The 14,594-nt window shown below is 37.5% G+C and overlaps 1 protein-coding gene across 1 annotated transcript in view; it reads right to left on the bottom strand.

Moving 5' to 3' along the window:
- Positions 1–14,594, bottom strand: part of STARD9 (StAR related lipid transfer domain containing 9) — a 93,961-nt gene that overhangs the window by 31,247 nt on the left and 48,120 nt on the right. The window contains 12 exon segments of the mRNA XM_018907617.3: positions 1,242–1,345; positions 2,348–2,430; positions 3,275–3,412; positions 4,313–4,364; positions 8,144–8,323; positions 8,833–8,907; positions 9,618–9,695; positions 11,462–11,559; positions 11,959–12,159; positions 12,376–12,473; positions 13,427–13,494; positions 14,370–14,442. Coding sequence (XP_018763162.3) covers positions 1,242–1,345; positions 2,348–2,430; positions 3,275–3,412; positions 4,313–4,364; positions 8,144–8,323; positions 8,833–8,907; positions 9,618–9,695; positions 11,462–11,559; positions 11,959–12,159; positions 12,376–12,473; positions 13,427–13,494; positions 14,370–14,442 — 1,248 coding nt within the window.

The raw sequence follows: 14,594 nt of genomic DNA, 5'->3' as shown, positions 1-14,594 counted from the left end.
CATCCAAAAAATTGTGACAAGAGCTCCACAACTAATGTTTTATCAATATAAAGAGCACCTTGGTGTGTACATTTGAAGGTCATTAGACAAACCCTTATTTTTAAAATTATTTCTAATTTTTCCTAAGAAAAGAATAGCAATGATGTGCAAAATGTTCTTCAGTAAGGAAATAAAATGAAGTAATGTTTTGTGTAGGCAGGTATCAGTGCAGAAAATGAAAAGCAAATGCAGAGATTAGATATCTTAAAGAGAACTTATAAAACCACACAATCTAAGGTGGAAAGCAAGCCACTTGATTAGAAGCACGAAGAATATTTAAAACAGAGATAACATTTTATGCTCCTAAAAATGATATTAAATACTTCTTCTAGAAAGAGGTAAAAGATTCCCAGTATGTTACCACACCAAAAACACTCTAGCAAGAAGCAGAGCCACCAGCAGACATGAATGAGAAGATGGCTGTTTCTTGCCTTTAACAGATTAATTGAATGGGCCAGGCTGAGAGGAATTAAAAAAGAAAAAAGAACCCAGTTATATTTAATTCAGTAATATTCTATTTTCAATGTTATGAACTGAAACACAGAACATAATTCATTTTCCTGATATTAATCACTGTCTTCATCACACCAATTCTTTCCATTTCATAAAACCTCTGCTACAAAAGCATACACAAAACACTGAGTATGAGCAGCTCTTCAATACTTTGAAAGCAGTGTATGCCTTATTTACTGCTCAGTTAAAATAAAAATAAACAAGGAATCACATTGGCTTCCTGAGATGAAGGGCTCAATGAGGACTTGAACTGAAGAGAATTTATGAACAAACCTTCTGATTTCCTCAACAAATTAGCAGCAAAATCAATTGTTAATAATTGCCTTGGCTAAATTATATCCTGAAATGGCCATTCTGTGCATTGAAGCAATAATATTGTAAACATTATAGATTAGCTGTAAAGCAGATGTCCAGGTGAACTGAAATAAGGCAGATAGTCTCATCTGAGGTACTTTCTTAGTTGAGCATCAATAAATGATTTTGGAAGTTTGTTGCTTGTATATCTTAATGCTCTTTATTAGTCGGCTGGCCAGTGTATTTTCTCTGACATTTTTATTTGACTACCTAAAATGTGATGGGACTTTCTCTGTATACAGCTTTCTTTTGTCTGAACCAAGTCCCTTCTTTCAGATGTTATCCCAAAAGAGAAATTGTTTGTCCAGTTGCTTTTTTCTTAGTTTTAAACTTACTTGTAGAGAGAAGAAAGGATATAGTGTGGAGAACTGATGTAACTTCCATCCAAATTGAGCCAGTCCAAAGCTCCATAACTCATAATGGGTGGGGTTTCATTAATCTACAGAAAGCACACCACATAGGAGAGGAATTAGAAAAAAATCACAGCAACCCAGGAAGATCCAAGGCATCATTAGTTCTGTCATTGTTAACTGTTGTGTGCAAGGCTGCATAGTTCCTCCCTTGTGAGTTTATAGTCTCCCACTTCTGCTTAGCCTTTGATAATTAGCAAAATTACTAAGTGTTTGTTACTGAGTACATCTCTATTTGCAGCTCTATTTGAATGTGCTGCATGTTTTATTAATCAAGAAATTAAGAATGAAAACAAACAGAAGTTAAGCTCCTTATCTCGAAATGACTACAGAAGGATGAAAGAGTGGAAAGTAGAAAATGTTAATAAATGAAAATCCGTTTTAAAAGATAGACTCTTGCCTATAGCAGTTGATAATATGGTTAATTCCTAAATGAGAAAACTTATATTTTCAAGTTAGGTTTTTAGTTACATTTGTCATTTTAAGAATTACCTCATTTCTTAAATATTATTGAACTACCCAACCAAATAATGTCTTACAGTAATTAGCTCCTGAGTTTAACATACCAAGAAATATTTTGTCTATTCCTGATTTATGTAACAATTAACTGCTTTCAGAGTCAACAACACTTAAATACTTAATCTCATCAATTTTCCATTTCTTCTAGTGTACTTCATTCAAGACAGTGAAATGACAAAGAAGGAAATTTATCAAATGTGGAAAGAATCTTAACAGGTCATTTCACTGCAGCATTCTGCCTTTTTGTTTCAATCCTACTGTAGACATGACTAGAAATAGGAAACACTAAATTATTCAAGGGATCTGCATCATCTTTTGCTAAGCACATCTGAAGGAAGTGCTAGTGTCCTCCCACAAGAGGTTTAGTGTCATTACAGGCCATTAGATGGAGGAAATGAAGCAAGAGAATAGGATGATGAGATGAAATATTATCTTTGTCAGGCTGGCTTTTAAGGAGAAAAAAAAGGAAAAAAAAGAAAAAAATAGTAGAGAAAAACAGTTTTAGAACTTACTGCTCTTCTTAGTCTTAAGATAGCAGCTTCTGCTGGGTGATTGAATCTAAATTTATGGGATTTGCCAAGGACAACAAGGGCCCCTGTGAAAACAAAATAATTAGACATTTACAGAGACATAATTCATCAAACTACTATGGAATAGTAGCTTAAAAAAAATCTTACCAACTGCTTTCTATAAATCACAAACAGAGAACTATTTTTCAAATTTGTCACTTTGGAATGGCAGAGTTATAAATCTGTAATGATAGCATCCAAGCAAGCTAATCTTGGAGATCTCTGCAGAGTAAACATAACTGTAAATTCCCCATTCATATTAAAAGCCAGCATGACTTCATGCCAAAACCATAACCAACCCCCTGCTGAAAACTTGTTTTTACACTATATCTTTAAGACTCTTTACACTATATCTTTGAGAGCACTGCAAGCTCCCAGGAACCGGACTGGTACTTTAAAGAACCTGAACGTGTGGAAGCTGATCCATTTCATCCGGATTCATTCATTACAGCCTATAACTTAGTGGCTACCAGCTCCCACCTAAATACACAGTGAAAAAGCTGAAGGTTGTTTCAACCATTTTACATAATTGCCAGAAAACCCTTTCAGCCACCAGCTGATTTAGAGTCAGTCTCCACTATTTTCCACAATAAAGTCTCTGACTACATGTCTTCCCTTTTCAGAAAGGGAAAAGTATGTACCTACATGTGACTGTTGCCAAAAGGAGGCAGAATATTGTGGCCAATGTTTTTATTTTACTTCTATGGGGTCCTAATTTATTTAGCCATGGATCAAACCTTGCGGAGCTGGCAGCAGACTGAGAGATGTCTTTCTTTGATCTGCTCAAGTTCCATAAACTCTAGATCTAAACTGCAGTGACAAGGTGACCATAATGCAGGGTTCATTTTTCCCAGGAAGCACAAATCTTGCCTTGGGACAGACGACAGGAGCCAGCCACTTCGCACCCGTTGACGGAGCAGCGCGCGCCCGGGCGCGGCCGCAGGGTGACGATCCCGCCGTGGTTCTCTATCAAACAGTGATTCCTCTCAATCCACTGCCCCTGCAGAACTGCAACACGGAGATCATCTCACCTGGGCGAGGGCTTGGGGTCGCCCTGCTGCCCTCAGAGTACCACAAACTGTTTGGCACTATGCATACTTCATACCCCAGAGGAACATATCATGTGCAAAACAAGGAGATTCAATACTGCTAGTAAATACTTAATCACAGGAAAAACTCACTATTGAAACTCACTATTGAAAATAGCAAGATTGTTTCTGTATTTCTGGTACTGGAAAACTACATATCACTTTCTGGTCTGAGAGCTGATTTGTAAATGCTTGTTATGCTGAATTTTCTTAATGCCATTATGGCACTTACTGTTTAAAATTTACTAATCTTTTGGCAGAAAATAAATAAACATAACCAAGCTTAGCAGAACATCCAAAGCTGAAAATTGCAAATTTTCCAATTTCAGTAGAAAGTTTCAGTTCTCTGTCTCTATAGTTTCTAGTTCCTGAGATTGACTGCGAAAATCAAAAGCAGAAATCAAATTAAGCAAGACATATTCTAAATAATTTGGACTTTATATCTAAAATATTCTGCACAAGTAGAGTTGAAAAGCATTTTCAATGTCTCATGATCACTTGTGCCCCTAGTTTAGGACAGAACGTCTGAGAATTTGGATGTAAGATGTAGGTAACTTTAAACTCTAGTGTAGCATTTCATAAGTGGGAAGAAAATTCTGAAGAGATCTCAGTTTGGTCAAATCCAGTGACTTTTTGGCCTCTTAAACAAAAAATAATCACGTATTTTAGCAAACATTAATAATGAGTCTCTTCTACTTAACTTCCTCAATAAAGAAAGCTGACAAAAAGAAACACTGCCTAGCTGTTCCACATGACAAATGTACACCTTCTGGTCTGACCTGAGCATATGACAAAATAAGTTGCAATATCATTCTCTTACCAATGTCTTGATCTTGGTCTGAGTCACTTCTTCCAATTTTGGTTGTTCCTTCCTAAAACAAGAAAATAACGAATTTAAAAGTTGGTTACAGGAAAAAAATTTACTATATATACTACTTAAGAAAGCTTTTGTACACCATTTTAGCAAACACTTAAAATAAATTGCCTCTGAATGACTGCATTGTTAGAAGTGAATGCTGTGTACTGGTAATATTTCAGCCCACTGTCCCCCTTAACATTGCAATTACTCTTCATCCTGCAGCTATGCCAGCTTCCATGACTCCAGTAGGTAAAGCAACCCTCAGTGGATGACGTTTGGACTGTACTTGAGACCAATATTTTCAATATGAACATGTATTCTGATGCTTTGCACTTTCACATTGAGACTTGGTGTTTGCAGATATGAGATAATTATTTTAATAAATATCCATGCAGAAAGAAAGAAGCTGCAAAGTGATGATTCAATTAACCAGGCTTTTCAAATTTAAAAGTAAAAGAATTCCTATTTTTTAAGGGCACTCTGTCATAGATTATGAACTCTTCAATCTAACTACTAAAGAATAACTTTTTTCTGAAACTTAAATGATATCTATGAAGTCTCCTGGTGCTTATGGTATATGGGAAAATTCCCAAACCTGAAGAATCAGTAACTTCAAAAAAAGGACTGCCTAGAAACAAAAGTCTCCAGAACAAGAAGATTCGAACTATATTATGGATCAGAGATGGAAGTGACAGTAGTTTTATAGTTGCCTGCAAAAAAGCGTTGTTTAAACAATAACACAAGAAAAAAAACTGCCAAAAAAGGCAATTAATTAAATTAATTTACCATCTGTCTATTACTTTCCATTTCCAGTTCTATATTTTTTCTCAGGAAAATAAGCAAGATAATTTCCTAATTCTAAAGAGACGCTGTAATTGGTTTTGGTAAAGTGATTAGCAACTGCACTCTAAAATTACTCTAGTGGCAAGACTTTCAGTTTTATTAAAATTAATTTTGGACAGTAAACAATGTGATTTTTTAATTCAAATTAGAACAAATTAAATGTACTCTCTGCTCCAAGTGTATTGCAATGCCTGGATTTAAAGATCAAGCACAAAGTAGTAATTGGAAGCCTGAAGACTGGGAAAGCTGTGCACTACTTCAAGGTGCCCCAGTTCTGGGTAATTCTGGGTAAATCACCGTGGGTTTGTGCACTGGGCAGAAAGGGAATGGTTATCAGGAGCTCAGCTGTCTGAACCAACTAACAGATCCCCCAGGCACGAGCCCTGCTGAGACTTCATTTGCTGGAGAGGCTGAAGGCTGCACTGTGCCTCTGCTCTGAAGCAATTACCAAGTTCCATGTCAGTTTAACATTCAGCAGACTCAAAATATCCACCTGGGTTGGCTGCAGCTTCTAGAGAACTTGTGGTCCGTATGGCCTTGGGCTCATGTCACTCAATCAAGGGAATTAGCAACATGTATTTTATACAGAGAGAAGTAAACCAACTCCTAAAAGTCCTCTTTATCAATTATCTTCTTCACTATCAATTATGTTCTTCTTTGGCAATGAAATAGTTATTGTAATTCCAAAAGAAACTTTTTCTGAGTTGCTGAACTAACTCCGGTAATGTAATTTAATTAAGAAAAGTGTGTTACAGCAGTATTGGCTCAGGAAATTCACAACAGCATTCCAGCCAGTGGAGTGATTCTGGGTAAGTTAAATCCAACTAAAAATTGCAGGTGAGACCAAGGGTACAGATATGATACAAGCAAACCAACTCGAGAAAACAAAAAAATAACTGTATCCCAGGACCATGCTGATTTCATTTAAAATATGCTATTATTGAGGTAATAATAGTAGTATTTATACTCTTTCCTAATTTAATATTGAGTATTCCACCTGAAAAAGGGAAAGATGTTTCAGATGAAACAACTGCACAACCGGACCTGAGCACACCACAGCACACCTTCACACCCCTTGAAGGGAGTTTTTACATTGTTACCTCTTCTGGCCATTTCTCATGACTAGGGGTAGAATTCCTAAGGTACATTACAGAACCATAAAGAGTAAGACTGCTTTGCCCCTTCACTTCTGGAAGTACTCCAACTTTCAAAAAAGTTCATGAAGTACACCTTTTGCTGAAACAATAAACAAATTGCATATTTTTAGGCTATGCAAAAAAGGTCAGCTAAATCACAGAAAAGCATACGTCTTTTATTAATGAAAGCCACAAAATTAAGCACTGGCACAGCATCAGTTAGTGCAATTAATACTATGAAATATCAGGGGGGTAAAGAGTATCATAATATTTATTTTGCATGATCTGGAAACTGCTGCTGTGACCTCTCTCTAGAAGTTCAATGTAAAGAGTTGTTATATGGTGAAGGCTTAATTTGTGAGGAACCACTAATGCTTTACCTTCTTGCTGTTCAGATGAAGGTAACAGACACCAGAGACTAAAAGATGTAAAGTACAAAGAAAAGAAAAGGCAGCATCTAGAAGCAAAGAAAGAAGGGACAAAGATGTTAGTGTGACAGACTCATGAATGACTTCAGAAGGTGACCCTTCAAACCATGTTATGCCATTAAAATGAATATATTTAAATTAGCTGTGGTCAAAATTAGTGTGGAAAAATATTTGCTCTTTCCCCAATGGCACATTACAGAAAAACATTTAAGTAGTAGCAGTTGCTTCAATAAATATTTCTAGTTAATATAGCGTTGAGTAGTAAGCTGCATGTTCATCAGCACTGGACAAAAATTCTTGGTTGCTAATAATTACCTAGTACAATTTCTTTGTGTTGGCATGAGAAAAATTAGTTAAGTTTCTCTTTCAACATGATGGAAAAACAGCAAGATTTCCGTTTTAATGATTTGTCATCATTTTTACGTGGAATAAAAAATCCTGTGTCCTTAAACTGTTAATTGGCATAAAATCCAGATAAAGATTTTTTGTTAGTAGACAGATACATGATTTTTAATTGTATTTAATATATATTTTGGCAATGAGTGCACCTCTGTAGAAGTGCCCATCCAACATTCCTTTCACATTAAGCAGCATCAATATTTCAGTAATTTCCATTCATTTAAACAACGTTAAAAATGTTGAAGTCTGGCCTAGCACTTCCCGTATCAAAAATCCAAAAAAACCCCAAAACCATCTGACCCAGCCATGCATGTCATATGCCAGAATGTTCAGTAATACACATACTATGTTATAAAAGTTTCCTAGCAAAAAACTTGCCTTAAATTAGGAGCCACACAACAAAACAGTATCTATGAGGCCAGGACTTCTACATGATCTTCAAAAATAGCCACTCCAGCAGTATCACAAGAAATTAAGCTGCATGCTACATTCCTGGGATCTATGTGGCAGATCTCTCATAGGGTTCAAAGCAATGTATAGTCATTGCCAAAGTGAGCTTTTGTTGCTTAAACCTTACTTTTATCTATACATGTACAAATACTACAGTCTGAACGATATAAATGCATAATAAAATTTGGACCAGTGTGTCTGGAATAATTTAAGCACCATCCTTTTCCACATATACAGACACATAACTGCCCTCATGCTCTTTGGACTGATTTAAATATTTTGCTTTGCCTGTAATAGAATATCAAATACTTTGCACATGCATTCATAAGGGATCAAATGATATTCATATATGAATTCCTCTCCATTTCCAATTATTTTTTGCTTTTCCCCCCATTATGTCTTGTGATCTTGGTTGATATGCAACCTTGCTATTTTGATAGCTGTTGTTGTAATGTCACTGTCACCACTCTCCATTTCCAAACAAAACCAATATTTTCAATTTAACGGGTAAAATAAGACAAGTGACCATATCTCACCCTGAGATGGTATAGCACCACTCCTGTGCTGAGGATATCATCATCCACGGCCATTAGATGAGGTAAACTAGAATCTATTGTTACTCCAGCTTTTTCTTTGTTGATGTCCACACTGTATTCTTCCATGATGGCTTTCCTGTCTGTCCACTTACTTGTCCAGTCTTTGGTCAATTGCTCAATCTTAAAGAATAGGAGAGAAAACTGTTTCACTGACTAAGCAGGCTAATTTTTCTTTTTGATCATGCTAACAAATTATTTTACCTGTCTTTGGGGCAAAACTTAAAGATTGCAAAACCTTTCCAGGTTAGCAGTGGTCAAATCTCCTCAGTCATTTTGGTAAGTGTAAAATAATTTCATTTGAATCAATTGGAGTTTATGTTAGAAGGGAGAGACTGTGTATGATGAATTGCTGTGATATATTGAGACAGCTTTCAAACAAGAGGTAGATTGTGTAGGCTTAGTGATGCACAATGGACTGTGTCCCATTAAGGACACGAGGCTTTTGTCACAAACTGGTAGAGCACACTCTACATGAATTAAGAACAGCAGCTTCCTGCATCTGCAGAGCAAAAAGGAAAGGATTAAGCCAAAACAGTTTTCACTGTAGTTTCACAAGTAGAGCAATGTTATCCCCCTGGAGGAGGATATTAGTGGAGCAGGAGATAGAGCACCAAGTAAATCATACACACCTTCATTTCATTCTGAAGCACCAGCTCGGTCAGATTGCCATCCTTGTCATCACTCCAAGAGGGACTGGAATTTCTCTGTACAAACAACAGCCACCAAGATCTGCACGTTAGTTTTCTCATTCACAGCTGGCAGGCATCTTCTTTCACTCTCCAGCATTCAAGGAGATGAAGCCAAGAGAAGGAAAGACAAAACACACGCGGCCTTCTAGCATCCAGCCTACATCTCTCTAGCAAATGCATGCAATTTTTTGGAGAAAAGAACTGGTAGAAAAGCAATAACTGAGAGATAGTTCTGTATAAATACATCCTGAAGTATAAGATCTGTCTCTCTCAGCAAAACATTCTCTCCATGGCTTGGAAAACCAAGACACTACTATTATTCCAACAGGGAAAAGCACCAGGGATGTCAGCTGTATTGTGAGGGCCCACAAATGTTCACAACTCCTTTGCGGGGAGAGAGCATGCAGGAAGTGTGAAACTTCAATGAATCTCTTGAAGCTTCCATACCCTTAAAAATAAAATATCCTATTTCATAGTATTTCTGGACAGGTAAACCATCCAACTCTATGAAAGACAGGCAAGGAAATCCATTTGAATCATTACATGACTACTTATACTTCAGGTTCATCAGTACAGTGACAGAAAGGAGAAATGACAGAAAAGCAGTCAACCTTATAATAATTACAAAATCACCCAGAGAACAGTTTGCAAAGATAAACAGGTGAGATGAAGGTAAACTACCTAAAGTAACACAAAAGCTCCAGCAGAGAAATGTTGCTACATACCAGTTCAAAGCTCATCAGCATAGTTTTCAACCTATCAATTTCTTCTCTCAGTTCTCTGATCAGTTTCACATTTGCATCCTGAAACATTGAGACACAGACTGTTGGAAAAATCAGACTTAAACTGTAGCTTAAGAAATCAGTATGGAGATATTCCAACAACCAGGAAGATAGGAGAATAAGCAACCTCACACAGTACTCCTTGCTTCACTCTGCCAGGCCCTTGAATGGACTGCCTAGGGACAGCTGGTTCTCATCTTTGATAGATTCTCTTTTACTATACACTTTTTTCCATCTCTCTTCTGGAACACAGACCTACCATAGCATTTGTTCCCATCATGACCAGACGGAAACATCACTGCTTCTAAGGATTTTCCTTCAAAATTGTTACATTACATCAGAAAGATGCTGTTCCTTAATGCAGGTATATAAAATCCGATTAGAGGAGACGAAGCCAGAGTGTCATCCAGGATGGTATTGAAAGCCCTTACACATATACATACATAAAGATGCATACATAAAGCTGATACATATAGAAATTCCTGTCTGCTTGGTGGGAGGCATTTATCTCACTTTCAGAGTAAGCGTTTCTGCACTGGCAATTTCTGGAGAACAGCTTTTACAGACATTTCAAACAAACTCTTGAGTCAAGAATCAGCTTTCTCTGGGCTGCCAGGTCAATTTGCAGTGAGGGCAAGAAGACTGAAGGGCTGGGGTCAAGGGTCTACCATGGGCTGTGCAAGACAGTGATGGGTACACAAGCTGGGAGGCTGAGAGGCTGTGTGTGACAAGTGACTTACTGTGTTTATGTGACTTTAGCCTGCCACAGAGCTGAGAACTGCTGCTGGCAAAACCAAGCACACAGTTGCTGCTGCTATTGATGTCTGAAAACGACTTAAAGGCACTGCTAATTAAAATGCAAATCAAATTTGGGAAACCTGGGATTAGAAGGGTTTCTTTCTGCCCAAATTTAACATAGTATCGTTAGGGAAGCAAATAGTGAAGTACAACTCCAAGATTCTATCCTTTCATCTGCAATATAAAATCTTGATACACTCATGCCAAATCACAAAAGAATACTACTAAAGCTGTAAAGTCAATTGATTAAATATTAGGAAATGGCTGGAATCAAGAATTTTTTGAAAGCTAAATTCACTGAATATTCCTTAAATGGATGCACTGTGATTCAGTCCTTAAGTTGTGCAATCATGTGTAAAGGGAGCCTCATGCAGAATTCCAGGTCAAGAATGATCAGTTACAGAACAGCAATTCTTGAGTTTTATATTTCTAGCATATGTGACTGTAGATCTGGATCAGCATGTGCTGCTTGAATTTTGCTGTAAAGACAGACAGAATTATGCACTTCCCTATGAATTATTTTTAATGCTGGTTCATATGACTATAGTATCAAAAACCTCCAATCTGTTTTAACACTATGTCTTTGATTGAGGGTTTATGTTTCTCACATTTGATAAATGTGGACTGAGTGTAAGAATGGAAAATGAGAAAAAAGCACACACTGAAAATTTGCCTTAAGCATCTGAGCATGTAGGATTGAACAAGAATGGGATAGTAAGGGCAGCAATAAAATTCAGGCCTCCAATGCAGCACCCGACTCTCTCCTTAATACTCTGCCATTTTTGACTTGTGCAGCCTGTGAAGGACCTCTACATAAACAAATGAATCTGTCATAAACTCTGAGCTCATTCCTAGAACAGGAATGAATGAAGCTTGGGTTCTGTGGCCAAAATTATTCCCATGTATTTAAAGGCTTCATTATTTCGTGTACTGAGAAGAAGACAAATTGTGACTGCATGGGCTACCTTAGGCAGAACTCAAGGCCTCACCTCATTTACTCTGGGCTTGTTAATAATATTTTTGGCATTTGCAGCATATCTCAAGGTACTCATGGTCTCGTTGTAGCTGGAGCTGGCAGGTGAGATAGCTACAGACAGAAAACAAATTACACAATTTTAAAAAGCATTCAGCTTAACCCATCATTTTTCAAAAAGGTTTTTGTTTTTCAGTCTTGCTTCTTTAAAAGATAAAAAAATAACCCTAGGGTTATTTCATTCAGCTCACAGAGAATGTCTTCTCCAGATTGTATTTATAACTGAATGAATCACCTAAAATCGAAGCTATCACCTTGGTAAGACTCTTAAACATAATTTCATGCACAATCAGCATGCATTTTCATTTCCTTGAGTATTCTGTGAAGCATTTATGGAAATCTTTACAAGGACAGATTCTAAGTGTTATAGCTGTCTTCTCACCGCCGTAGAGGTTTTTATTAGAGGCACGATGTAGCGCAAAATGTTAAACAATTCGTAGGAACCAAACTCACTGGCAATCATAATGGTCTTGGAGTTGCCCCCCAGACTGTCCTTCAGCAGCCAGGTGAGGATGGAGTCCCGGTAGGGGATGTAAGCCGGCCGTCTGCTCCCGCTGCTGCCGCCGGAGGGAGGGCTCTCCACGTGGCTGCTCTCCCCTTCGCTTGCGAGGCTGTTAATGCTCTGGCAGCTGCTGAACATCTGAGAATTTTGTGCTGAGGGAGAAGTACCACAGAGCTCAGGGAAGGAGTTATGTTCTTCTGTCATGGCTGCTTAATTTTCTTAGATGCCGTGACAGTTTATAAAGACACCACACAGCTGCTGCGTTGGGCTTTTTGATGTAAATGCAAATAACATTTACACTCAACACACAGTGAGTGAGCCACACGCTTTCATCACTACCCTGCAATATAAAGAACTAATGTGCTTACCTAAAGTGGATATGACAATTCCAAGTGTAACTAATGACTTGTTAATATTGGCACCTTCGGTAATTCTATCTTTACAGTAACTGGGATCAGCTCTTTCACTGTAGCAAGCCAGCGTGAAAAAGACAATGCAAAATAAACAAAAAAGCTTAATTATTAACAGATAGCCAATAAGAAAACATTACGTATTTTCAAGCACTACAAAAAAACCAGAAATTATGAGCTTTGCAATTAAAAAATTCATATTCTTCAAGTATTTCGTATTGCCCTCTATTTCAGAAAATTCAAACAACCATGAGCAAAGGCTGTTGGTGCAAGATACTGTTAAAGACCCACCAAAACATAAACTCAAGTCTGAACAGGGCAACCCAATCATAGTGGATCTGAATTTAAAAGAACAACATACATTTCACATCTCCACAAGGGCAGCCTGGCTCAGTACAAAAGTCTGTATATTCCCTCAGTGTCACTTTCTCTGACCATACATGCATGGTAATTTATGTTCTTGAGAAAACAAAAATCCTTTTCTCTAACTGTTCTATAATCCTTCAGCACAACTTCCATCTTTCTGTTTTCTGTCTCCTCCAGCACAACCACATGTACCTCACTGAAATGCACAACAAAGATCAGAGACTTAGGAACTTTTGGAATATGAACATCATAGACAGTAGGATAGAACTATTTTCTCCTGCCCATGCTAGGCAGTCATGTGGAACACATTCCTTTTTGCCCCTCTCTTCAAGGACAGATTTAGCAATTCCAACTGGAAAAGCAAGTTAATAAGAATATAGAGCTGGATGGAATTACCTTAAATATATGCAATGGCACAGTATTGGTTTTGAGAACCCAGGAATTCCCTTCCCCACAGAAAACCAATGCCCAGTACAGAAGAACTATTGACAAAGACAATATTAGCTTAACATTCCCTCTTACATTATAAGAAAGTCAGGCTTTCTGTTCAAAGAAATTTTAAAATATGAAACTTCATCTTTTAAGGCAGTGCTGCTAGCATCTTCAGAGAAAATTACCTCTCTGCCCTTCAGTTTATTATTACCTGCCTGCAAGGTCCACTAAGTTGATCTTGCTTGCAATTTCAGAGGGGAGATTGTTCTCCAATATAGCCTGAAGGAAAAAAAAATCAATAAGGAAGATTATTCCCCTTAATTAATTAATGAAAATAAAATTGATGTCCTCTTTTGTCTGAAGCTGAGTTGTACATATGACTGTCTCCCTGCCTTTGTTTGTGACCTTGACCCTCAGACTATGTTCAAGCCACTAACTCAACAGCTTTCTCACCCCACAGAGAAACTACCCTCTCATGCCAATTTCCTCTCAAAAAACCTTTACTGCCTAGAGACTGTGAAAGGCTTTCTTGTAGACCTTGCAGAGTTATTTTCCACTAATGTATTCCAAAGGTCTTTTGTGAAACTAAGGAAAAATATCCCAAAATGTTCTGTGATTACAGGATGTTAGGAGTGTGAGATAGAAAAGGTCTGTTGGATCACTGAACGACTTCCCTGCCAGGGAAGGATGTAATTCCTCCAGAGAAAGGCTGCATTGTCTCAGGGAGAGTACTGGATGCCAAATACTGAAAAGATGAGCACATCTAAAAAGCTGGACAGATACAAAATTTTGGTATAAACTAATGCTGTACTTCAATTGAGAATCCTAAACAAGTGTGATAAAACACAGCCTCAAACATATTCACATGCAATTTTCACAGCAACTGAGTGGTTACTGCATTTCAAAGGGCTGATTGAAACTGAAAACATTTCTTTTAAAAGTGAGGTTTTGGCATCACTTCTGACTATAAGCTTGCACAAAGGAACAGAAAGCTTCAATAAACACTCAACACATCTGCAGTGTGATCCAAAGGAAATAAGTAACAGTTTCCACCATTACTACAAACAGCACCAAATAGTGACAAGTAAACAATGCACAGCACAGTGAACAATGCTTTTGAAAGTGAAGAGGAAGTTGGGTTATTTTTAGCTAACCTGAGTGTAGTGGATGGTGAAGATAGCATGGGATCTGCTGCTGGCATTGTGAATATGTGTAGCTGCTGTGATTCTAGAAAGAAGAACAAACCATTCAATTACAAAGGGTTGCTTCCCTGTCTTTGGGGAAATCAAAATCAACAAATACAGCAGATAAATGAAAAAATGTGAAACTTGGAGAATATGACAGGCTGCATTCTTGGATCTGATCCCTGAGCATTTGGC

Source organism: Serinus canaria, chromosome 5 (assembly GCF_022539315.1).
Source record: "Serinus canaria isolate serCan28SL12 chromosome 5, serCan2020, whole genome shotgun sequence".
NCBI lineage: Eukaryota > Metazoa > Chordata > Aves > Passeriformes > Fringillidae > Serinus > Serinus canaria.
The sequence above is the reverse complement of the archived record's forward strand: the minus strand, read 5'-3'. Positions and strand labels throughout refer to the sequence as shown.